The sequence below is a fragment of the Ruditapes philippinarum genome, unplaced genomic scaffold (genome assembly GCF_026571515.1).
Source record: "Ruditapes philippinarum isolate M1 unplaced genomic scaffold, ASM2657151v2 ctg4570_1_1_1_1, whole genome shotgun sequence".
NCBI classification, from domain to species: Eukaryota; Metazoa; Mollusca; class Bivalvia; order Venerida; family Veneridae; genus Ruditapes; species Ruditapes philippinarum.
Genome location: NW_026864466.1, coordinates 25,348 through 50,169, shown reverse-complemented (window position 1 = coordinate 50,169; position 24,822 = coordinate 25,348). Strand labels below are relative to the sequence as shown.

The window sequence follows — 24,822 nt, the reverse complement described above, 5'->3', positions numbered from 1 at the left end:
AAGACCCATCATACCCTGTTTTTATTGATCAGGGTCTTAAGCCCTGCGTGATTGTAAGAGACGATTGAATGGGTTCTAATAATTAGAGTCTATGGATGTCTTAGTCCCAACAGATGATAGGGTTTCGACCCTGCTTTAAGTATAAAGTTTGTAACACACGCTGTAAGTCAAAATGATATTTCCTTTTTCGGCGCAATAAGAAACACAGTAAGTAGTATTCATTGTTACATGAATATAAAAATATCGGGAATTCAAATAAATAACAGTCATTCCTACACTGTAATTTTACCCTGGGTTTGTTTTTGTTTTAATTCAGATGCAATTTTAACTCGTTGTCTGTGTTGACAAGAAATACATCATTGTAAATTTCGTTGCATGCAATGTCCTCGAATCTTCACAAATAAGACCACCATTTACCACTAATATAAACATAATATCACCAGTACATCATTCTGTTGTTAAAATCTGCATGCATTCATAGGCAAATAAAAAAGGAACTATTGATCTAGATACACTTTTTATTTACAGTTCTTAAGATACAAAATAAAATGATAAACTTTACATAAAAATATGTTAAAGCCACTGACCTCCAGATGGTAAAATGAAAACAAAAATCAGATTACTAATAAATGGTAAATGTGTAAATTCGCTATGACTGACATCTTAATTCAAAAAAGAATGTTCACAAAAGAGTCAATGTATCATGTCTTTCTTTTGCATAATCTACCACTTTACTAACGATGTAGATAATATGAATAGAGAGAAGATAACTCATTAAACATGGTCACGTGTCACACAGTGAATCAGGAAAAATCCCGGTATCCGATATGCCGGGATTGTATATAAATTTTCGTCATTGAGTAGGCTATGTTATTTCAAGGATAAGTTTAAATAGATAAATTGATCATCAAATATAATCAATTATTTATAGTGTTTTATACCACAAATTACTAAAACTATCAAACCAAAACAGTGTTGTTTCCCTTTAAGTTTTATATCTTCCCGGATTCCGCGCATTCCGGACCACAGGTCGCGATATTGTCCCGTACACTCACGAGGTACTAGAAAAGAACCTTGATGAAAGAATTCGTAGTATAATAAATGAAGGTATTTCCCATTGACATAATAGAGAACTGTTTATTTTCAGGAAAATAAATGATAAAATATGAACATTTTGAAGTGTCATTTCGATTTCTGATTATTATAATAATGCTTTTAAAGAGAGATTTTGAAATATTTGTAAAACGGTTTGTTTTTCTGTTATCTTCTGGAGATCAGCTGCTTTAAATTCATAATGCACGATATGCGTATTATACAGAGAAAACGAATAACAGGAAACAAAACAACAACAACAACAACACAGAATAAAACAACGAAAAGAAAAACCCACAAAAAACAACGAAAATATAATATATGGAACATTACAAATTTTATTAGATATACTGTATTAAAAAAATGAATAGTAAACTAAGGAGATGGTTAACAAGGTCAGTAACTGTAATAATGATTATACAAAGCATCATAATTATTTGACACAAAGTAAGAACTGCTTCATTGGATATCGATTGTATATGTATGTCACATTTTATCCATCAGCTAGTTAAAACACAATACACATTCTTGATTATATGAAAGAATAAGTCCAATGTACAAATGTATCATGATAAGACATTTTAATTTTGGTCCCTGTTATGTAATAAGCTAATAAACAAATTTTCTCAAAATCCTGTTTAAAATTATGCATGTATATGCTCATCAACGGCTTGAAGAATGACTTATACTTAGTATCTATGAAGTAGATGCTTTCTTCATTTCAGAAGTGAAGAAAAAAACATGAGTATTATTCATACATTTAATGATTTGTGTTAGCAATTTCATTTACATCTTTGAATTATTAACAGTTACTGATTTATATTTTCCAGCCGGTTGTTGTTTACTTCCTGATTGTTGGTGAGATTGCCATTCCGATAATTTCATTCTGTCCGATTTATCATCTGTTGAGAATGAGCTTGATTTTCTACCAGATTCATAATTACTTTTTGCCATTAATTTCTGTGATGACATTGTTGAACTTTCAGAATCTTGTTTTTCTTGAACAGCATTTGATTTGATATTGGTGAATGATGAAACCCTTCTAGCGGACATTCCTGTTTGTTTTGATTTGGGCGCATGAGTTTCAGAAGATGTACTCGTTTCCATTCTTTGTAAAACAGATTCAGCGGATGCCTCTGTTAATTTTTTGGTTGAATCTGATGCAGGGTTGGTATTATCTGAAGCAGATTTTTCATTTTTAGGTTCACCTTTTGCAGGTTTAATAATAGATGCAGCATTTCCAGCGGATGTTTCTGTATGTATCCCGTTTGTATCTGATTCTGGTTGTAAATATTTTGTTGCAACTCTTTCATTTACAGTGTAATTGGTGTATTTTGTATCTGGTTTTGATGAGGACTTGGGTGTAAGAGATAAGCGGTTCACTTGGCTTCGAAGATTTTCTACATAATCAAAGAGCTGGCTTTGCGTTTCATGTTTCTGTTTCTTTCCTTGAGCAACTCCTTTATTCAATAAGCTCCCTCCTTCATGAAGATACAATGCAGGCCAGACTATAAAGTCAACATATTTGCCCTGTACCGTATACGGTTTAAACAAATTTGTTTCGAAAGGTTTGCCCCTTAGTGACAAATTTGTGTCTACATATAATGGGGGGTCTTGAATTGCCATCAGCCAGCACAGTTCGATGCTTTTATCAAGGAATGATTCGATTCCTTTCTGTTCTTCGGAAGGTATAACTTGTTGCATTTCAGAAGTGTATAACTAGAAATGGAATGCAAACATTAATTCAATCAATCATCAATTCACCAAATCAGTATCTTAAAAACGTGTTTAAAGGCACATACCGTCATTATTTAGAATAAGTGTTACATTACTTGTATTTTATCACGTTGCTAGCTATGTAATTCAATGACAATTTATTTATATGACAGATATTTTAGGCATTTGAATATCACAATATTTTACTTACTTGAAATCAAGATGATTCTTTTTATATATCATATTATACGATTCTCTAAAAAAAATATATAAAGATAAATGTAGAATATTTATCTGATTTCTAGAATTTGACTTACCTGTTTGATTTCTCCAACCTTCATTCTGGGTCTTTTTTTCCTTCTATCTTTTGCAGTCTTGATCATTTCTCTTGCAAGGTCGGCGGACTGGAGGCAAAATCATTGATATAACGTGATTAATAAGAACATGTTATTAAAACTATATTCACCCCTATCATATGCATTACAACTCCTCTGTATCTATATTTTGATGAAACACTAATAACAATATTATAATAATGTATTTATAAAATTTATATTCTTTCTGACAATGTTCTATGAAAACTCAATGTATAAATACTAATGATAGCGTGTAAATACTAAATAGTACATGGCATATGGGGCATCCGTGACCGAGTAGTTAATGTCGCCAGGGTTTTCGATTTTTGTCAAATGAAAATGCTATCGAACTAGTTAACGGAACGTAGGTGGTTCTATTCAGGTGCCCGTTTGTGCCTTATAAATAATATGCAAAGGGAACCTGAGGTCTACTCCAGCAGTTAAAGTGGAATCAAAACAAAATTACACTTATATACGAGTTTTTACTAATGAATAAGATTACCTCATATAGTTCATCAATAGCAGAGATAAAAGCTTTTAAGTCAGCATCAGCTTTCTTTCTACATGTTAAATATATTACCTGCAAATATAAATGAAAACAAATCATAAACTATTAAAATCGAGAAGATATTCATTATCATAATGACATACATTTTATGTAATTGTTTAGAAAAATACTGCCTAGCGGAGGCTACGTTCCACTTTTTCTTATTCTCAAAAAGTCAAACACATTAGAGGGAGATTGTAGGAAAGAGTACTTAATGAATACATAATAATTTAATTTTGAAAAATTATAATGGAATTCAAATCTTATATTTACACATTTGACCTTAATCATCAAGAGTATTCAATTCAAAGGTAACGAAAACATTTGAATTACCTAGAATGTAAGTTTTGTTATAATTATATATTTTTGTCTAAGAATGAATCAAGCCAAAAAAGAAATACCAAAAGTCAATTTAAGCACATTCCAGTAATAAGACCTTGTCGGCAAATGTCAGTTAAAGGTTAAAAACATATCAGAATAATTCAACTAATTCGTTTTGTCATATGGGTTCTATTGTCCAAATATAAAGCAAATCTCTAAATAAATAACAAAATATTTGACAACTTAACAAATTCAAATATCTGACCCCTGCGGCCAATGTTAATTATAGGTCAAGGTATTATCAGGGATATTCAGCATCTTTGATTTCTAAACTATGCTGTTTGGTCAAATTATGAATCAAATTAGTAAATAAACATCAAACTTATAACAAATTAAGCAAATTGCAATTATGTCACATTGACGGCCTTAGTCAAATATAGCTCAAGGTCATATTTAAATTATTCAATATATGGGTCATTTTGTTCAAGTTAAAAATCAATAATGGTTGTTCTAACTAAATTCAAAATTTGATCTTGGCAGTCAATGTCATGTATAGGTCAACGTCATTTTTAATGAATTGCATGTCAGTTATGTCATAAGTGGTCTATTTTCTAAGTATAAATTAAATCTATACATACAATTTAATAACAAGGTGACGGCCGAAATTTACTACTTTGACCTTTAGGGTTTATGTCAAGGTCAAGTTCAATTGAATCTTCTTTACTGTTTTGTCACAGGAATTATTTTGCACATTCAAGTGTATATGAAGACAACGCATTTATTGATTGCCAATGTATAGCCAAATATAGCAAGAAACTGTAATATTACACTAAATGGAACTTCAATGTCAAAATAAGTTGTTGTCAATGTCACATTAAGTTTGATCTTGTAAAATTTTCTTTAAGTAGTTGTGCTCAAGTCTAAATACACCCAATTCCTACATAACAAAATTAGTTATATCGAAACAGTTATATCGAAAATCAAGCGATCAAGGTCAATGTCACCATGTATAAAGACAATTCAATGTAAAGCAAAATTCAAACATTTGACCCTGAAGGTGAGTCCTGGTCATATTCAGTCGGGCCAGTGTTAATCATTTTAGGACGACAACGGCAAAGAAACGGATGGAAAATATATTGAAATCTAAACGCAGTGCAAAATGTTTTTTGGAAGTATGATTATTATAAACAAAATTAGCATATCTAATTAAGCTGTAAAGTAAAATGACTATCCTTTACATTTTATGTGTGAACTAGTCTTAACATTTTAATATATAATGGCCAATAAGATTCTCAGATTTCATTTTGTAATTTTAAATTGACCAATGAAATATATTCTTATATTCAGTTCTTCACTGTAAATTTTACAGGAAGTCAAACTGATTTTAGGTGGCATTTTGCCGGAAAAATAAGTATATTTAATGCAATCTAGAGCTCCATCCGGCAAGAAAGTGCTACACCTCGTACGCTTGTATATTTTAAATCGTCTATGATGACGTATAGTCATAACTACTGTATATATAAAAAACAGGTCAGAATGAAATGCACTTCCTCTACTAACCCCTCCACACATTCAATACTTACACAAAATGCATTCACTAGTATAGAACAAAGTTCCTCCTCTCCCCTTTCCTTAATCGAACTAAGGTAAGTGAATGCATCTGTCCATTGATTATCGTAAAGTTCTGAATATTTCTCAGAAAGTTTGGTTGGTCGATTTTCATCGCTCAGGTCGGCAATATTTGCATTTCCGTCGGTCAATTTGTTTGCCGCTAATGCGCTGAATCTTAAAGAAATTCATTAAATCAAAATTAAAGTATAAACTGTTCTTACAGACTCACACAACCGTGACATTTACTTACAAATTTTCACAATTTGATTAAAAGCAGCTCTTAAAAACCGCTTAAATAAAAGGATCTGACCGACAACGGTTGGGGTAGGCTTCTCGTGACTTTCAAAAAGGACAATCAGTGGCAACTATCGCGATATTGGCATTTTATCAATTTTTGTTTATAACTTTTAGGAGACAGGTACTTGCATGTTATTTGGTATTATGGGTTAAGTGGTGGCACTCTTGTATTTTTATATAAACGTGAATCAACGCTAAAATATGAAAAAAGTCCCGAAGTGTTCCGAAGAGACTATACACTTAAATCAGCGTTTTAGATGCTGACTTAATCACATGTCTTACTGTAATGATGATGTTGTTTTTATTTGTTGGATGATTCTCTGTAACGGCTGATTTGATTGGTTTGTCTTAAATTGCTTTATCTGAAAATCTAATATAATAGCTACAATGCGAAAAGACTTGCCGACGTTTAGAACTTGATGTAAACATACGAATATTAACTTTAGATTTAATATTTGGCATTCAGTACTTTGTTTATACGTCTCTCATTACCTGTGCAGTAAGAAATATAGTGTCTTTATGAAAACAGCTTAGATGTATATACAAACATTGTATTATCTTTAAATACGCAGTTATGTAAGTGAAACAAACATCGTTATATATCTTATGCTGTTTTAATCTAATATATCATTTCATTACAGTGACTGTCAAATTCTATAACGACAAATGTGATTGTTATCCAATTCAAACTACTTATGGTACAATATATTTGGATTATAAATGTAAAAAAAGTAAGAAAACACCTGCACAATGTGATATATCATCTGATGACACTGTTTTCTATTCTTCTTAATAATTATATGTTCTCGATGAAGTACATAATATTACTATTATAACGGCTAGTTACCTTGTAAGGAGATCGTTCTTTTCTTGTTTTGTCCTTTCCAGTTCGTTCCGAAGAGAATCGTTTTTAACCTCTAAAGAATCAAGTGTCATTTGATATCTGTATAAAACAAAATGGATTTCAGTAAGTTATATTATAGTGATAATTTTACAGCGGCTTTCATTTAATTATGCACACTATTGTTATCAATATTTTAGAACAGATAGCGCGAAACACGACAGTACAATATGGACAATAAGGCAGTACGATCATGATATCACGAAACTACAGTTGCGAAAAGAGTAAACACGATAGTACGAGTGTGACAATACGACAGTTCAAAAGTACGGTGGAGAAGCACGACATAAAACGATGATAGTCTATTGTACTGAATTAATGTCTATCGTACAGTCCCCATCATACTGTCACCTTCGCATTGTCGTACTGTTACCATCATACTGCCATCGTACTCTCGTGTTGTGACCATCGTCCTTACGTATTGTCACTATCTTACTATATCCGGCCTTAAGCATGTACATTATGAAATAATTACTTGGAACAAAACGTTGAAAGAAGGCGACAGTACGATGATAAATCGCAACAGAACGATGGGCTAACCCTCACGGAATACCGTAGAAAACTGTAAAATTTATTTTTATGCTAAATAGATACTAAAGGTATTCTTATAATTTGATAAGGAGCATTATCTTTATTCTTTGTTGTATGAGCATCTATCTTATCCTAAAACATAATACATGTCTGTTACATTTTGATGCGGAGATATTTATCAGATAGAAAATATAAAACATTATTTTCTTACCTCTTTCTCCGCTCTTTTTCCTTTTCATGTTGGTCTTTTTCAATATTTTTCATTTGTTCTTTTATTTGTGATATTTGATTTGATTTGCTTTGTAACTCCTTCTTGTAACTGCAAAAAAAACTTAAGGCTTACATTTAGCTAGGTACTTTTAAATAACAACAATAGATAAAAAACAAAATTTAATAAGTCTTACATCTCTTCCCTTTCTTTTTCTCTTCTATAGTTATCCTGTTGAATATTTTTCAGACGTTCTTGAAGTTGTGCTGTTTCACTTGTTTTGTCTTGTAGCTCCCTTTTGTAACTGTGAAAGAAAAGAAAAATATTTCTTATTTTAGATACCTGACTGTAAATATGGTAATAAATATTGTGTATACTTATATATTCTACTACATGTTTTATGTTGAAATGAGAAAATGTATTATATCGAAAAGATGGTTGTACTGAAAGTGAGTCTCTGATCCGAATATGTTGAAAAGCAAGAACTGGAAAATTTGAAACACCAATGGTAAACGTTAAATATCAAATTATGAATATATATTTCATAGACTATATATTTCTTGTAGAATACAATGCAACATAAAGTTCCGTCCGACGGAGTTTTTTGGCTTGGCGTCCTCTTCTTATCTGTAAGGCATCAAACAATGCTTATAATGCGTCAGTTTACAGAAAAACTTTACAGTGTATAAAATTAATTACTAGTAAATTAGAGTTGTATTCTTAAAAATATACCAAGCCAGTTATAAATGTAGCTAATGCTTGATAAACAATGGGTTAAAACTTTATAAAAAACAAATAACAATTCTAACTGATTTTCCATGTCGTTCTGTACATTGGTAAGCCTTTGAATTTCACCGGAAAGATGGTCCTTAGATTGTCTGCGTTTATTTTTTACTTCTTTTCTTTTTCCATGTCTACGGTCTCTGAATTGAAAAAGTAATACATGTACAAGTGCTGTATAAAGATTTGATTCTTATTTTTAATTCTAGCTCGGGTTCATAGTATTTAAAATTAGATATTAGATCATCACGCAAGAGAAAGGTCGTGTCAAAAATGTTCAAATAAAACTAAAAACCCAGTGAACGTCATATTTGTGAGAGTTTTTTAGGACAATTTTAAAGCTGTCCTTGAAGTTTGCATGGGTTATCAAGCTTCATTGATTAGACAAACTTTAAACCTATCTGCTATTATAAGCACGAAAGCGGTTCCTTGTATGGTTTCTTCAAGGCATTTTTTAAAATCTTACAATTTTAAGATGGTAATTTTCAAAGTTCTGTGATGAAATAAAAACTATTCTGACAAACTGTAATAAGATTGTACAATTGACTGCCTAGATTTATGCTTGATTGACAAGAGATACAAATCGTATTTAGAAATGACAGTTCTAACTTATTTTCCATGACGTTCTTTTCATCTGTATGTCTTTGAATATCTCTGGAATGATGGTGATAAGGTTTGTTGTCCTTTTTTCCATGTCCATGGTCTCTAAATTAAAATAGTAATACATGTGGTGAATAAAGATTTAATTCACATACTTCCAGTTGAATGTTTAATTTACGTTCGGGCTCATACGATTTAAAATAAGATATTAAGTTACAAGAGAAAGGTTGTGTCAAAAATGTTTAAATAAAACTAAAAGACACAGTAAAAGTTTTTTTGTAGTCTTTTCTTAGTAAAAATGTTAAATTTTTAGAATAAAACTGTCTTTGAAGTTAGCTTACTTATCAAGGTTCTTCGATTTGACAAATTTTAAACAGATCTGCTATTGTAAGCGTGAAAGCTTTTCCTTGTATGGTTTCTTCAAGCTAAGGGGTTTTCTTAAACTCTTACATTTTAAAGATTGTAATTTTCAAAGCTCTTTGCTGAAATAAAACTATTATGGCAATCTTTGATCAGATTGAACAATTAACTGCAAAGTTAAATATTTAAAATATGAAATGTTTCTTAAGAAAAGTATTTGTAAATGGCTATGAATTAAGTTAAATGTTATTTCTAAAAATATATGATTGCATAGATGAACTCCTCCTATTAAAGTAAATAAATTCATATAAGTAAATAATGTTATCAATTAAAAGGAAACCATTAACATATCAGGTGTTATATTCTATGTACAATTTATAGTTAAACATAAACAATAACTTCTAGTTTTAAATTTATGACATTCTATTTTTCTTTTATAACATTTGAAATTTACTTATAGCATTTAATGAGATACATTTCATTTAATAAGTCCCCAGTTACCTCTGTATCAAATGCAAAACTATAAATTTTAATTGAATAATGACTGAATGATTTTGTTTCCTACCGTACATCCTGGGGTGGTGCATGTTCATATTTCTTTGCCGACTTTCCATGATTTTCCCGATTGTTGTGTTTGCTGGTAGGAGATGGATTGTTAGCATTACTATCACCGTTATCTGTTTTAGAACAACAAGAGCCCATTTTGTGCGTAGCATGTAATTACTGACGGTCTCACATTACTTCTAAATGTCCATGTCTTATACCAATTGATAATTTTGTATCATCTGTAAATAATTAGTTATGATAGCTAAATTGAAGATGTACGTCACATGTGTTAACAAACATGTTTAGATTTACTTTTAATTACAGATAAACAAACAAAGAACAATCGATTTTATTATGCCGCTTTACACAATTGATAAATTAATTAACAATATTTCCATCGTCATTTACAACATATTTTTAGAGAAAACATAGATTTACACTCCGTGTGTTCGTTTTAGGTTTTTCCCCACTGTTATAAGTTTGGGAATATTTATAAGTCATGTGTAATTCGCCACTCCAATCGTTTAAAAATCCGTTTCGATTTCCGATGACGAATTAATAAATAATAAGTTAGAAATATTTTAAATTCAAAAATAAATACATACAAAGAAATACTGCTATATTCTATGTAAAACCATATTATTCCTTGAAAAGTGTTTATTAAATATAAATGGTTTATTTTCGCTTTGAACAAGGAACTAAATTAGGATGTCTAAAAGGAAAATGGCTGATTTTTTAAAAACGACAGGAAATAAAGAATAACTAAATCTCAGTTATAAATAAACACAACTATCAAATCATTTTTTAAATTATTTACCACAAATAATATATGTATGATTATATTGTATAAGAATATTTCAAAACATATTTCTTACCTGAATCGTAAAGGCGGAAGTAAATTGGCGTTCAATTCTTAAAATGTTAAACCGGTTATTAATTCATAAAGTTTAACGCTCTATTGGCAAATGTAAAAGCACTGTTTTCCGATACACCTGGATGAAGACTATAGCTTTATCTACCCATTAATTTTTTTTCTATTTAAACTTGCGCCTTCGGTGTAGCGCTGTTTTATTTTGCTAAATATAGCCACTTGATTGTCAGAAACTTCAAACTTAATTCTGCGGACTTCACACAATATAAACTTATGGAAAGAATCGCATAAATCCAAAAGATAAAAGACAAAGCTTTTTTATGTAAAAACAGGTTACTTAATATATACAATTTTCTACTAAATGCCACATTACGTTACATTTCGAAAATAGTAACTTACAAAGAATTTCCGTAAATTCTCGTTATAGTTTATTCTTTGAAAATAGAAAGCATTACTTTTCATTTCTTGGAAGTGTTAACACATTTTGATAAATGAGGTAGTTTAGTCACAACACCTTGTGCGAATCGAAAGAGATCGTAAGATCATTGATAGATCCCTACTTTGACAAATATTGATATATGTTTTTTTGCTTACAAATATTATTTATTTATTTATTATCAAAGTCTCATCTATATACATGATACAAAAATTATAATAGAACATAAAAAATATCATAAGAATATGTATATAGTCATGATATACAGAATAACAAAAGACCACAAATGTGTAAAGTACATACAAATATATAGCATTTTATAACAAATACAGACAATTAACATAATACTAAGAAACAGTTGCAAATCGTATGGAAAACAAAGGTAAGAATAAAGCAGTACGCATACGACCTTGTAGTTAAAACAGGGGCACTTATGTCTAAAAAAGGTTGGATTTAAAAACAGCGAACTGACTTAAAAAATAAGTTAAGTGATAAGCATTTACTCCTTATTTTAAAAAAAAAAAAACATATATTATATTATTACCCTTCCAGATTTTTTCCGCCTTTTTGATTGGTTATTGATCACCCGAAAGAAATTGATATTACCGAGCCAGACGGGTAATATACACACTAAATTTCCCCGTTGGGTACCCGCGCTGAGGTGATGCGCGTACGGTTCGATTTTACCCGATGTAACTTCCGATTTACAAGCACCTTTTAACTGTCGAATGATAAATATTTACCAAAGTAAAAAGTAATGATACATATTCTTATCAGTATTGAAAACAAATATGACCCTGTGAAAGCTTGATATTAATTACAAAAAAGTGCGTTCAATAGACTACTCCTTTTCTCTTGTTTACATTCGTTAGGTACGGGAAAAAATACGTCATGTATTTTTATGACGTCATGTTGTGATGAAGGGGTACCCTAAAGGGAATCTTATTTCGACGTTTCATTTGAAACAACAATGATTTTTTAAAAAAATCGTCTAAACTCGGCAGGGGAAGGGTAATAAAATCATTATTTTGGTTTTGGAGTGATATATGTGGATAACGGCTCGGGTGATATAAAATCTTAGCAGGTAATATATCCACATATATCACTCCAAAACCAAAATAACATATAATATTATTTACAAAGATTATGTTTACGTCTATTAGGAATATCGACACAGGTTTTGGCACACATTCTAATTAAGGAGGTATGTGTAAACAGATAAACGAGTGTATCATTATCTGACTTGTTCTAAAGCTGTCGCCTTCTGAATAAAGTTACATTTGAAATCATCATCAAGTGACAACTGTAAGATAACATGAGTTTCTGATTCAACATTATTACACAAAATGGACAAGAATGGTTTTCTTGACTAAAGTTTTCATATCTTCCACCTTCGAGTCTAACGGAAACAGCACCACAGCGAAAACAACTGCATGTAGATCTGTGTAAAGGTGTGTTGTGGTGAATTCTTATTGTTTCCGCTAAATTATAAATTTGAAAATTAGATTTAGATAGGTTACAAGAGCAATTATTCACATGGATCGAGCATACATCACCTAAAGACTTAACTAACTAACTTAAATTTAAAATCGATTGAAAAGACAAGAGACAGCACGTTTTTTCTTTGAAAAAAAAAGAAATGAAAATATAAACAATTCATTTACATTTCTTCATATCGGAAGAAACTAATATATTCAGGTTTGTATTTCTATCAAGGTTCCCATTCGTGCATGGTATATTGCATTGCACGGGTCGGCACCTAGAATCTTCTACCGTTTAAAGTTGGTCTGGTTTAAAACCTATCAAAAAACGGAACGAGGAAAGAAACAAATGTCTTAGTTCAAGACTATTAATCATATTTTTATTAATTATTTAGATGTTTATGTATAGTTGCTCCATACCATTATCGTATAATGGTGGACAACAACGAAGTATTAACGTTTTACGCGAAAGTACCAATAAGTTCTATTAGATTTAAACTAGATCAATAACTTGCTTACAGTCACGTACGCACGTCGGCAATACCCTCTGAAATAGAGAAAAACAGAATCCTTAAAGAAAGCCCAACACGGCAAAATTGTAAAATGTTGCAGGCTCGGGTTTGATTGAGCCTGTTCATGGACGGTACTGGAAAGTGCAAGTTACCGACCACGCCTCCTACAACCGGCTTAAGCAGAATTCAACATTTAAATACAAAAATGGTTAAATTTTGAATTTAGAAACATCTGCATATGTGTTCATACGGCGGTTGTCATGGAACCTTCAATGTGACATAGCAGTTTCATTCCATGAAAAGCGGCGTATGGTCCCAAAGTAAAAGAATGCATGTGCCCTAAACGAGAAAACAATGGGCGGAACTAATAAAATGGAATTTTGTAAGGGGATCTGAGGTTATAAAGCCTGCATATCACAGACAAGACGTCAAAAGACGGATCAGCATATCCTAATTGTGATTATACAGTATTCAACTATCGCCCAAAAGGATGTCGATTGCCTGTCAATCAAGTTGTCGTGAGTTTTTTGTCTACATGCACAGTTCAAAACAAGTGTAAATTCAATGCAAGTAAACAATGGTTAGCGGAGCACATTTTAATCACAGGTACGTACTTGAAACAAACTATTCTTAATGCTATAGATGGGCTATATACTATAATTAGATTAAGTATAGTATATAGCCCATTATAGAACATTGAAAATTGTTTGTTCTAAGTCCATGTGATTTTAATTTATTGGAAGATGAAGACTTTATATACAAGCAGCATTTTTGAGGAGTGCAATTTACAGGGTAATAATGAAGTCACCGTGACGCAACTTCTAACTATTGACATAACTTATGACGATGGAAACAATAAAAAGACATCGAACTCGAACAAACAAACATGAAAAAAATGGCACTGGGCCTATGTTCTTAAATTTTATATTTAAAGCGTTAATTGGTAATTTCCATTTACAACGTAACCAGTTCGAAAATAGCAATAAGTATGTAATAATGTGAAATGAAAACGTTTTGAATGAAATAATTTTTATTTTTGGGTAGAATATCACACGTTGAATTTCTTTTTAAATGTCGATTTGAGAAGCCTCTGTATTAAAAGGAAACAACGGAATGCTGTACCTGAGGACACTACGGGCCATTAGTGTAACTATGGCGAGAATGGGTTGAAAATAGCAACACGCAACCCGATTGTTATTGAAATCTAATTCAATGAAAGATCGTACATGTAGTTCATTTTATTTGATATTTTTCTTTTTAAATAAAGTTGAATTAGTTTGTTACATTTTCACAATTATGCTCGTATTGTCTTTAGTTCATAATGCCATATGTTATTCTACCTATTTTGCATAATTCGCCCACATACCACATGTCTCGCGCTCTTCATATCAGAGAAAAAAGGTCACTTATTTTTTCAAACAGATTATTTTATGGGCTATTATTTTTCAAATTTGAACTGAATTAGGCATCTCTGATTGGAGAAAAAACTGGGGCAAAACTGTAAATATACTGCATTGAGTTAATTTCATATAAAATGTGAAATACACACAAATAGGGAGTTTTGCTTTTAAACATTTTGAATTTTAAAACAGCGAACATTATCTCAATTTTTCAACAATTTACCCATAACTATAACTATGGATTTACGCATCTATGACAATTTAAATGTAATAAACTTATAGAGATATGAATACAAGCACATTGCGAACATTCACTTTTTTCTTGTATGTTATCCAGAATTTATGGACAAATTAAGACGAAAGTTTTAACATTTTTCCTCACCCTTTAACCCTTTACCTCATATATACGCGAAACTACGCACTTTCGACCCCCCCCCCCTTTTTTAGGCCTGAAATAGTGAAAAAGGTCTTATTTTGGCCCCAAACACATGTTTTCGTTTGAGAAATGTTGCTAAAAAAGTGAGCACTTTTTCGGCGCCCACCCCCCCCCCCCATCCAAAAGATACATCAGGGGGTTGCCAGAAGGGGGATGTGCCCCCTTCTGTTTAGGGGGGTTTGAAGGGGGGCGGGGTCCCCCTCATCGCCAAGAAAATTTTGGACTTGTGAGAGGCTAAAAATGACTCCAGGTCGATCATAAGGTAACGTGTAACCAACGCTGAAAAGCCTTTGACTCTATCTCAATCCTTTGAGAAGTTGCAGCACTTTGAAATAAATTTTGATGGAAAAAATCGAGGCAAAATAGTGATTTTTGGCAATTTTGAGATGTCCCCTCGTTGCCATGGTAGCAGGAAATTTAAGACTGAGCATGTCGTTACAACGGCAATGGTCCAGTCAACATTTGTGCCAAGTTTGATTAGTATTGAAGCATTTTTCATAGTTTCATAGCAGTTTGAACTTGTAAGTGGAGGCTTTTCAGTGAAAATGGCCATTTTTTCACAATATGCTTATGGGGGAAAGGGTTAAATACAATTAGAATATAGAGATGGCAACGAGTAACCGATTAACCGAGTACTCGATCGAACGTCTGAATATCGGTTAACAAAAGTGATACTAGTATTCAATTACTCGGAAAAAAAAATGTATTTTTTTCTATTTCTTTGCGATTTAGAAAGAGTGTACACAATTAGTTCAGAAATTCAGAGTGTACATGTATCTTGATAAATACCTATTTGCAATCAAAACATTGCGAAAATGATATCGAAGCGATCAACAGTTTGACACGCGCATGGAATTGAACACCTCTTTGAGATGATATTTAATTACCGTAAATATAAATTGTGCATTCAATTTAATTGAAACGTAAGATATAGTGTTGATTTAATAAGTTTGTTTATTGGTTATTCTAATTTACCTCCCTTGCAGTCCAATTTATAGTTACGAATTCTATGAATATAAATAGAAAATGAAAGTAGTATGCAGACGGTGGAAACTTTGAAGGTCATTGGAAATCATCGATCCGAGATCGGAAAGATAATCGAGTACTCGAGTATTAGTTTCGGTATTTGCTGCCATCCCTATTAAAATATAAAAAAAAAATATTTCTTTACATCCGAAACATTGCTGAATAAGATTTAAGACATGGTAGCTTAAAAAGTAGTACACATAAGGGATACAAAGATTCGGCATTTTTATTTTGTTGCTGTTGAAAATTTCAATGGGGTAATTTGCGAGAATTTCATTTGAGATTTCTGCAAAAGAATGTTTCATGGCATAATGACTCACTGTGTTTAAACTTAGCTACATAAATAGTACAAATAGCATGATTAAATCTGATGTCGGATGTATATGAACAGTCATCTGATTATGTCTATCACACTGATATATTTCTAGAAAAAAAAACTAATTATTTGAATGGTAATATTCTATGGTATATTCAAAAAATATATACACAATTATAAATACAAAGACTGAATTGTATATATATATAATTGTGAAATTTGTATCTTAATAAATCTACTCTGTTCTCACAAAATACTCAAGAATCATTAACATTTTTAGATATTGTAAATCCATATGTATATATATATATTTCGTAGTATTTTAGTGTTTTTAACTTGGACGGAAATATTCAAATTCATAATCTCTTCTTATTTTCTGTTTTCAATAGTTTTGTTCAGATAACTTATCTCTTTATCTTTGTCATGGTACAGTTATTCAATGTTCTGTATTCGTTTTTCTAGATTCGTAACTTCATTTACACACTTCATTTCTATACAAAAAAACCCCCAAAAAATAACAAAAAAACAAAAAAAACAAAAAAAAAAACAACAAAAAAACAACAAAAGAAAAACAAAAACAAAAAAAAACAACAACATGTTTTACATGACATAAAAGAACAACAATTAAAGATCCTGTATGTTGTGATTGAGGTTGTTAAGTGAAACATTATTTGAGTGTATAATTATGCTTATAAAACAATTTTCAACCATCGGAGAATTTGTAAAATATGTATTGCAAATATTTGTGTGCATTATATGTAAGCATTAATGTATATGCATTCATTTCTTATTAAACAATTTGATCCGGACTTTATAGAAAATAAATTTCTAACTACCTCCCTGTATTTACATGAAATATTATATTTGGTAATATCTTTATAAAGAATGCTTTTTGGAACTTACAATATTGATAAATCTTAATTTGAGCATCATATTAATGATATGAATCCTTAAAAATTGTGTTACAGGATTTTTAACATGAACAATTTTTTTTCAATGTTGACCAGAAACAAAAATCAGAAAGAATGAATTATATTTTGTGGATGAAAATATTGGCGTAATACACAAAATATAGCACAGTCATTATAGCACATAAAGGTGGAAACAAAATGAATTTATATATTTTATGTACGTGTATTCCTTGTCTTAAAACATTCATTGATGATTCATGCAATTAAATAAAATAATGAATACGCAAAAATCTTATTTTACGATTCGTCTGTTACACCCCGGACACATCATAAGTTGTGATTATTCTATAGTGTTTTTAATTACCTTCAAGTCGATTCCCGAAATAGTTTTAACAGCGAATGTCTCTTTTATTAAAAAAAACATGAATAGTTTACGTAAACATAATAAACCATTCTGGGACAAAATAAAATACTATGTTGCTATCTTAAGAAAGGTTTAAACCGTTGACCAATATGAGTGTACCAATATACAGTGTATCACAATTTACTGCAAAGAAATGAAGACGCGTTGGTAAAACCATGGACGACGAGATATTTATTGCAGTTAACATGTGCTTTTGCTTGAATATGTTGTTTTCTTTTCTTGTGACATTAAGTATATATCTTTTTATAATTAACGTTTATAAGTCACAGCTTATACCAGTTACATTCATTGTTTTCTTTTTTGTGACAAAGCGTATATAAACAGTATATACGTTTTTTGAAATATCAACTTCAGAATTTTACCGCATTGCTCCTAAATAGCCCCTCAGTTCAATTTTATATTAATTTAGCACATGCACTTAGCATACTACTTGGTTTAAGTTATTCATTGTGTCGTTTTTCACCATTTGTTCTTTTGTTATTTTCTCATCGCTTGTAGGATCGTCCTTTGTAAGTATGTTGTTATTCGTGATTTTGCCATCTTGCATTGTTCTTGTTGATATCAATGTTTCAACGTCGTCAGTGTGTTCCTTTGATTCTACGAGATTACTAGTCTCCGATGGTAAATGAGAGACTTCTGTCCTATTATCTTGATAAGGTTTGACATTGCTTGATGTTTTTTCCAAATTAGTAAACATTTGTTTAACCTTGCCACTTAATGATTTCCTTTTTGATTTGATACTGTTTGATTTTTCGTCGTCCAAAATCTGATTGCCTTCATTGTCGATGCATTCCTCGTCATGTTTCTCGATTACGGATTTTACATCAGGCTCTGTCGTAGAAGGAGCTGAAGTTTCCGATTGATAGAACATCTCGTTGTTTTTGTTATAATGATTATCGTGTCCCTTTCTTCTTCTTGTTGTTATTAGAGAATGAACTCTACTGTTTTTGCTGCTTTTACCCTTACACTGAGCAATGCCTTTAAATAAAATGTTTCCATTTTCGTGCAAGTATAATACTGGCCATACTATGTAGTCTATGTAAATACCCGATTTTGTATAAGGCTTGTACAAAGTACTATCATGCAGTTCATCAGATCGATCAATATTTACATCAACAACGACAGGTGGATCCTGAACTGCCATACGCCAACACAAACCTATACTCTTGTTCAAAAATCGTTTAACATGTTGGTCTTTTCGGAGTTCTTTTTCGGGTAAAGTACGTTTTATTTTTTCTTTTATTTCCTGAAAATAAATGATATTATAAATATAGTCACAAGTACAAGTATACGTCTCTAGTCATTTTAGCAAATGCAAGCACTGTTTTCTATAATTAAATATTTAGTCAGCATAACTGGTAAAAACAAATTTTTCAAAAGTTTTTTTTTTTCAATCACCGATCCTCTTAGCCGCAAAAAACACAATTTAAGTAAAACTTTTAAAGTTTAATCACATTGTTTCCTTTTGCCAAATTAAATATTAAAATACGCTCACATTGGTTTTTATGTAAATACCTGTTTAATAATAGATTTGTGTACTGCAGTATTTTTCTTTCTTTGGTCTTTCAGTTGTTTTAATAACTCGACCGGCGGCTGCTGCCCCTAAAAATAAAGATCATGGAAACGTTATGTTTAATTTAAATAACGGTCCTGTTTCCAATACTATACAGAAGTTTGCGTTAAATGACATGAACATAAAAACGGCAACACTGAGAGTTGATATTATGTATATTTACATTAAATAAATACTTTAAATGACTAACATAAGAATGACAAAAGAAACGTATTCAAACGTTTCCATATTTTCTTGAAGAATAACAATTTTGATGTCAGTTGTAGGGTATGTATCTTAACCTTTTCCCTGATATAGACGTGTTTTGACGGCTTCCCCCCCTTTTTTGAGGCCTCAAACAGTGAAAAAATTCCCTAATTAGACCCCAAACACTGTTTTCCGTTTGAGAAATGTTGTTAAAAAACTGACCACTTTTTCCGCGCACCCCAACAAAAAAGAGTCATCAGGGGGTTGCCAGAAGGGGGATGTGCCCCCTTCTGTTTGTGGAGTTTAAAGGGGGGCGGTAGTGCCCCTAATCGCCAAGTAAATTTTGGACATGTGACAGAATGAAAATGGCCTCATGTCGATCTTAGGGTGATAAGCAACCGACACTGTAAGCCTTTTACTCTTTCACAATTCATTGAGAGAGTTGCAGCACTTTGAAATCAGTTTTGATGGACAAAAACAATGCAAAATAGTGATTTTTAGCAATTTTGAGACGTCCCCCGGTTGCCATTGTAACAGGAAATGTACGACTGAGCATGCTGTTACAGAAGCCATGGTCTAGTCAACATTTGTGCCAAGTTTCATCAGTATTGAAGCATTGTTCATAGTTTCATAGCAGTTTGAACTTGTTACAGGAGGCTTTTCAATGAAAACGGCCATTTTTCTCAATATGCTCATGGGGTAAAAGGTTAAATTAATCTTGTAATAAATGCAGACAAAAGTGGCAACGACATAATTTCGATCAACAATATATTTAGTTATTAGACACAAACAGGTATTTCCTTACATTGAGAAAATGCTTTATGGCATCTGTCACTGTATCCCGATCTTCATCGGCTTTTTTGATACAAGCTCTGTAAATGACCTGCAAAACAATATAAAATGAACACATTAAAATAATAATTATATTCACTAATATTGAACACAAAATTAACTTTCTTCGTTTTTTCTCGTTTTTGTGTATTTATTGAATTAAACAAAGTTTTTATTCTTACATAAAACATGTCTAAAAGAATACGGCATGCATCTTCTTCCGTTTGCCCACCATTTATTACACCAAAGGCGTCAGTCCATTCATTGTCATAAAGTTCTGAATATTGTTCAGCTAGTTTTGTAGGTCTGTTAACATCACTCAAGTCTGCAATATTAGGATTCCCGTCTGTAAGCTTAGCGCTAGCAATAGCACTAAGTCTGGAAAAAACATATATCATTAAGACATTGCCCTTTTTATTTATTATGTCCTTTCCTCTTATATAAAATACCCTTCATTCTTACATTTTTATGAACTTTAATATTTTTAATCACGTTGTTAAACTGGTACAAAAAGTTTTTTCATCTAATATAATTATTATCCGATCAAAAACTAAAAGCAAACGAATATTATTTCAATGGCTGATCTTATATATTAAGGCAAACTACGAATCTGTCAATGTGATAAACAAGAAAGGAGATACATTGGAATGGTGATTATGTAATTAGTCTAAAATTTTTGGGAAAAAAATGTTAAATTGTTGTTTTTTTATTTTGCAACCAGTTTCTTTCTAGTATTACAAAGTTTCGGAAAACATAACTGTTACAATGAAATATAATTATATTCAAACTGAACAATACATATATATCGTAGATTGATATTACATAGGTGACCTGACTCTGTTGTCAATAAAATGATATAACCCTAACGTTGGATTACTGATGATAGAACTAGTGAGAACTAGTGAGTAAGCAGATTTATCCGTAGTTTAGATTGAAAGAATGATCACAATATATTTTACCTCGTCAAGAGCGTTTCATTTTCCTCTTTCAGTTCACGAATCTGTTCTCTTTGCTTTGAAATCGTTTTATCAAGTGCCTTGCGTTCATTTTCATGTCTTAAATAAATAAATAAATAAATAACAAAACATATTATTCCACAGAATTAAGAAGCAAAACTTCATGCACTTTCAGCAGAAACTCTCTTTAAACACAAGACAAGATGTATAAGGTTATGCATATGTCATGGTATGAAAAGTTAATTCTGCAAATATACAGTTACAAAAGATAACAACGGTTTTACCATTTAGATTGCGTTCCCAAGAAATTGTTTTAAAATTTACGAAAAATTATACAGATCTGAAATCTAATTACAATTGTGAACAAACACGCGCTCGTGTTTCCATTTATGAATCATCATGTGTTCTTTAAATTCAGGTTAATAATTTATCGTGTTATCAAGTTATTAAAGAGATTAAAACAAATATGTCCTTATTCATAAATTGAGAGTCATAAACAAAAAAAAATAGTAGGCCTTTAATTTGTTATTTAGACCAAACACAAATAATGTTGTTCGCTTGAAAGCCAGAATGATGCTTTTGAAGTGATATGGCGATTTTAAAGCAAGACCGAAAGTGCCCCTCCTAGCAAAGTAAAGGCATAGGTAAGTAAAAATGTCGACCTTCGAAAGCATGGTAGTGACACGTACTCGGTTTAAGGGGTGCATGTTTAGGAATTAAAGTATTCTTTCAAATTTAAACTTTTAACAGTTGTGTGCATGTTTTTGAACTTTGTAATATTCAAAGTAAAATCTGGCGTGAAAAAAACCGGAATGGCGTGAAGAACTTAATATGATACATGTATTAACAACATTAATAGTAACCAAGATTAATGCCATTTCTGTAATATATCCTTATTCTAAAATGCATCTCTTGGAATCTTATTACACTACAATCAATACATTTTTAATAATTCTTTCATTTTCTTAAACATATAAACTAATGGAAAAAGATATCATTACTTTAAAACTTGTTCCTGTCTCTGTGTTCCAAGGTCCTTCAGTTGCTTTTCCAGGCTTTTCACTTCATTTTTGTAGGCCTTTTCTCTGTAAACACATTTTGATTATGGAATAAATCGAAAAACATCCATCCTTTAAAATGTAGGCTTATCTATCACCGGATATGCAACAGAGCAAGGTCATTGATATCTTGAGATACAGTCATGTTACACAAAAATGTATTATCATTTGCATTTGTAAATCATTAAGTTAATAGTATTGTCCTGCAAAATGTGAAATTCACAAATAATTTTGCTTTTACACATTGTAAATCTTTAATAAAACCAATGAACTTTGTTTAAATTTACTTTTGCATGTATTCTTAAAGGGCGATAATGATAAACAATATTTCAGCCAAGTCTACAAATTGGACGACCCAGTTTCTTTGTTCTTTGTACAAATGTGTCTCGATGCCCTTTGTCGCAATTAATACATGTATGAAACGACTATTTGTTTCAAAATGCTTACGATGGTTACTTCAGAAAAGTAACCGAAAAGGGAAAAGACGGTAAGATCGCGCAAAAAGAAATTAGTAACACATGAGTGACAACCTAAATGTAATATATATATAGGGACAAAAATGCAAGCACTTCTCAAAGATTCACTTATTTCTTGTATTATTCAGGATATAGGGACAAAATGGGTCGAATAAATTAAATATTTTTGTCCCCATTTAAGATAAATATTTTCGTAACTTAATGTGTTAGTGGTTGGTTTTGCGACGTGGAAATATTTGCGATTGCTGTGAATTGAAATTATTCGCAAATATGTGATTGCGCAAAATTTATTTCTTTTAAGGCAAACTTTTTTCTATCACTTGAAAACACGTTTTCATACGTATACAGCATCTTTCGTAAATAAGTTTGATTGTTCAGGTACTGAGATTATTTTTTCTCATTGCTTGTTAGTTTAAGTTTGGTCTTAACAAATCACAAATGTTTTAATGAAAAAAATATATGTGTTAATGACATAAAAGTTTATTCATATAACAAAAAAAATGTTTCAAAATATGATAAAGAAGTCCTTTATCATACTTAGAATGTATATTTCAATTAATGTTATAAATAATAAAGGTATTAAACTATTCTTAACCTGTAGCTGCCCAATTAATGATATTAAAACAGTATTAAGTTCAAGATATCATACTTTCGCAAATATTTCCGCACGCAAAAAAAATCAATTTTTGACATTCGCAAAATTTGTGTGAACATACATATCAACTCATCCAGCATTTACTGTTTAGACTTCTGTAATTATTAACTAATTCAAAGGTAATCAAATTTTTGTCCTTACCTTTCGTGTGTTTTGTCAGCCATTGTGACTTGTGACGGTGAAGTCGGCCGTTTTGCATTATCATGACTTACTTCCTCATCAGCCAATAATTTGTTTTTATTCACACGACTAAAACACGACCCCATTTCAATTATCTCTTTAAATATATGTTAACATTAAAAAAAGAAGCCGGTGACTATTAACATAATCAATATAAATTGATGAAGATATACACTTATCTTTAAATATCTATTTGAACTCCGTTAATTTAATGTTACATTCATTTCAGCGAAAACGAAAGTAAAATCAACGTTTTTCTTTTAAAGTTATCTTAAATGTTATCATACCAAAGACAACGCTCAACAAAGATTGTAGACGTTGTTTGGTTTAATAATTAAACGACAGCAGTGATAAACATTTCAATAACAAATCCATATTCCTCCTACCTGACACGGAAGTTGATTAACGTTTAAAATTCTATGAAATATTGTAACAATAAAGTAACAATATTGATTCAAATTCAATATATAATCTCTATGATCAGTGTGTGTACTTGTTTCAATCAATACTTTAGCTTAATAATTTACGACTCTCTTAAAATCATGTTTTGTACCACTTGATCAACATTCAATAAATAAACCTAGTGCTATTGGCTAAGTCCAATAACATTATTTCTCTTTACTTGTTTACATGATTAATATGTTATATCAAAACACAATATAAAGGCCTAGTTTTACAAGACCTAATTAGTCAACAATAGATTAAGAGGATAGATACAGACATAGTCTTACTTAATACTCGACTTAATCAAAATTTATGTGTTCATGTATAAAGATTATCTACTTCGATATAATAATAAAGTCTTCATTTAATACAATAGATAGTCCAAATTGGTATTTTTCTTTCATGTCGCACCAATATGAGAGAAACAACTTGGCCACAGACGAACCCTGTGCTATTGATATGGTCCAAAGAAACCCTTTAATTCTCTGTCTAACCACGGTCATAAAAAACTGGATAAAAGCAGGAATGCAATTATATCATATTTATTGAAATGTAGTTTACACTTCCTTTATATTCAATATTTTGATTCATTGATTTACGTTCATAGGTTTATGAAATCTTATACTCCTCTATTATATGGTTTATATGAACAGCATTGATCAATTGTAAAGCCGGAGTAAATCATTCTTCTATTGTTGAAATATATATCATGTATTATCAAAATGTCATATATATAAAGTGCGTATCTTAAAACCTTAAGTGTGTACATTGTTTAAATAGTGTC

General features: G+C 31.0%; 2 protein-coding genes across 4 annotated transcripts; both read right to left on the bottom strand.

Annotated features, from left to right (window-relative positions):
* Positions 1-504: 504 nt before the first annotated feature.
* Positions 505-11,097, bottom strand: LOC132725704 (uncharacterized). Of its 3 annotated transcripts, none has more exons than XM_060710884.1 (11): positions 10,742-11,097; positions 9,886-10,105; positions 8,970-9,065; positions 8,390-8,503; positions 7,777-7,884; positions 7,584-7,691; positions 6,788-6,883; positions 5,616-5,817; positions 3,667-3,744; positions 3,126-3,212; positions 505-2,811 (listed from the first exon to the last, which is right to left on the bottom strand). In XM_060710884.1, the coding sequence occupies exons 2-11, from the start codon at positions 10,020-10,022 to the stop codon at positions 1,879-1,881; spliced, it is 1,959 nt and encodes a 652-aa protein (XP_060566867.1). In that variant the 5' UTR covers positions 10,023-10,105; positions 10,742-11,097; the 3' UTR covers positions 505-1,878. The 3 variants fall into 3 exon arrangements, with proteins under 3 accessions (XP_060566867.1, XP_060566869.1, XP_060566868.1); XM_060710886.1 differs by lacking the exon at positions 10,742-11,097 and adding an exon at positions 10,472-10,566; XM_060710885.1 differs by lacking the exon at positions 10,742-11,097 and adding an exon at positions 10,305-10,424.
* A 6,203-nt stretch (positions 11,098-17,300) lies between these two features.
* On the bottom strand, positions 17,301-24,004 carry LOC132725705 (uncharacterized). The gene is made up of 7 exons (XM_060710888.1): positions 23,556-24,004; positions 22,227-22,310; positions 21,229-21,324; positions 20,452-20,647; positions 20,244-20,321; positions 19,195-19,281; positions 17,301-18,925 (listed from the first exon to the last, which is right to left on the bottom strand). The coding sequence occupies exons 1-7, from the start codon at positions 23,678-23,680 to the stop codon at positions 18,098-18,100; spliced, it is 1,494 nt and encodes a 497-aa protein (XP_060566871.1). The 5' UTR covers positions 23,681-24,004; the 3' UTR covers positions 17,301-18,097.
* Between the last annotated feature and the right edge of the window lie 818 nt (positions 24,005-24,822).

Excerpts from the sequence above, each read along its gene's own strand:
- LOC132725704 (XM_060710884.1), bottom strand. The coding sequence starts at position 10,022 with ATGGGCTCTTGTTGTTCTAAAACAGATAACGGTGATAGTAATGCTAAC. Across the intron at positions 7,885-8,389 it reads CAGAACGACATGGAAAATCA|TTACAAAAGGGAGCTACAAG; the intron begins GTTAGAATTGTT and ends TTTCTTTCACAG. Across the intron at positions 3,213-3,666 it reads CTATTGATGAACTATATGAG|TCCGCCGACCTTGCAAGAGA; the intron begins GTAATCTTATTC and ends TTTTGCCTCCAG.
- LOC132725705 (XM_060710888.1), bottom strand. The coding sequence starts at position 23,680 with ATGGGGTCGTGTTTTAGTCGTGTGAATAAAAACAAATTATTGGCTGAT. Across the intron at positions 21,325-22,226 it reads AGACAGGAACAAGTTTTAAA|ACATGAAAATGAACGCAAGG; the intron begins GTAATGATATCT and ends TATTTATTTAAG. Across the intron at positions 19,282-20,243 it reads CCATAAAGCATTTTCTCAAT|GGGCAGCAGCCGCCGGTCGA; the intron begins GTAAGGAAATAC and ends CTTTATTTTTAG.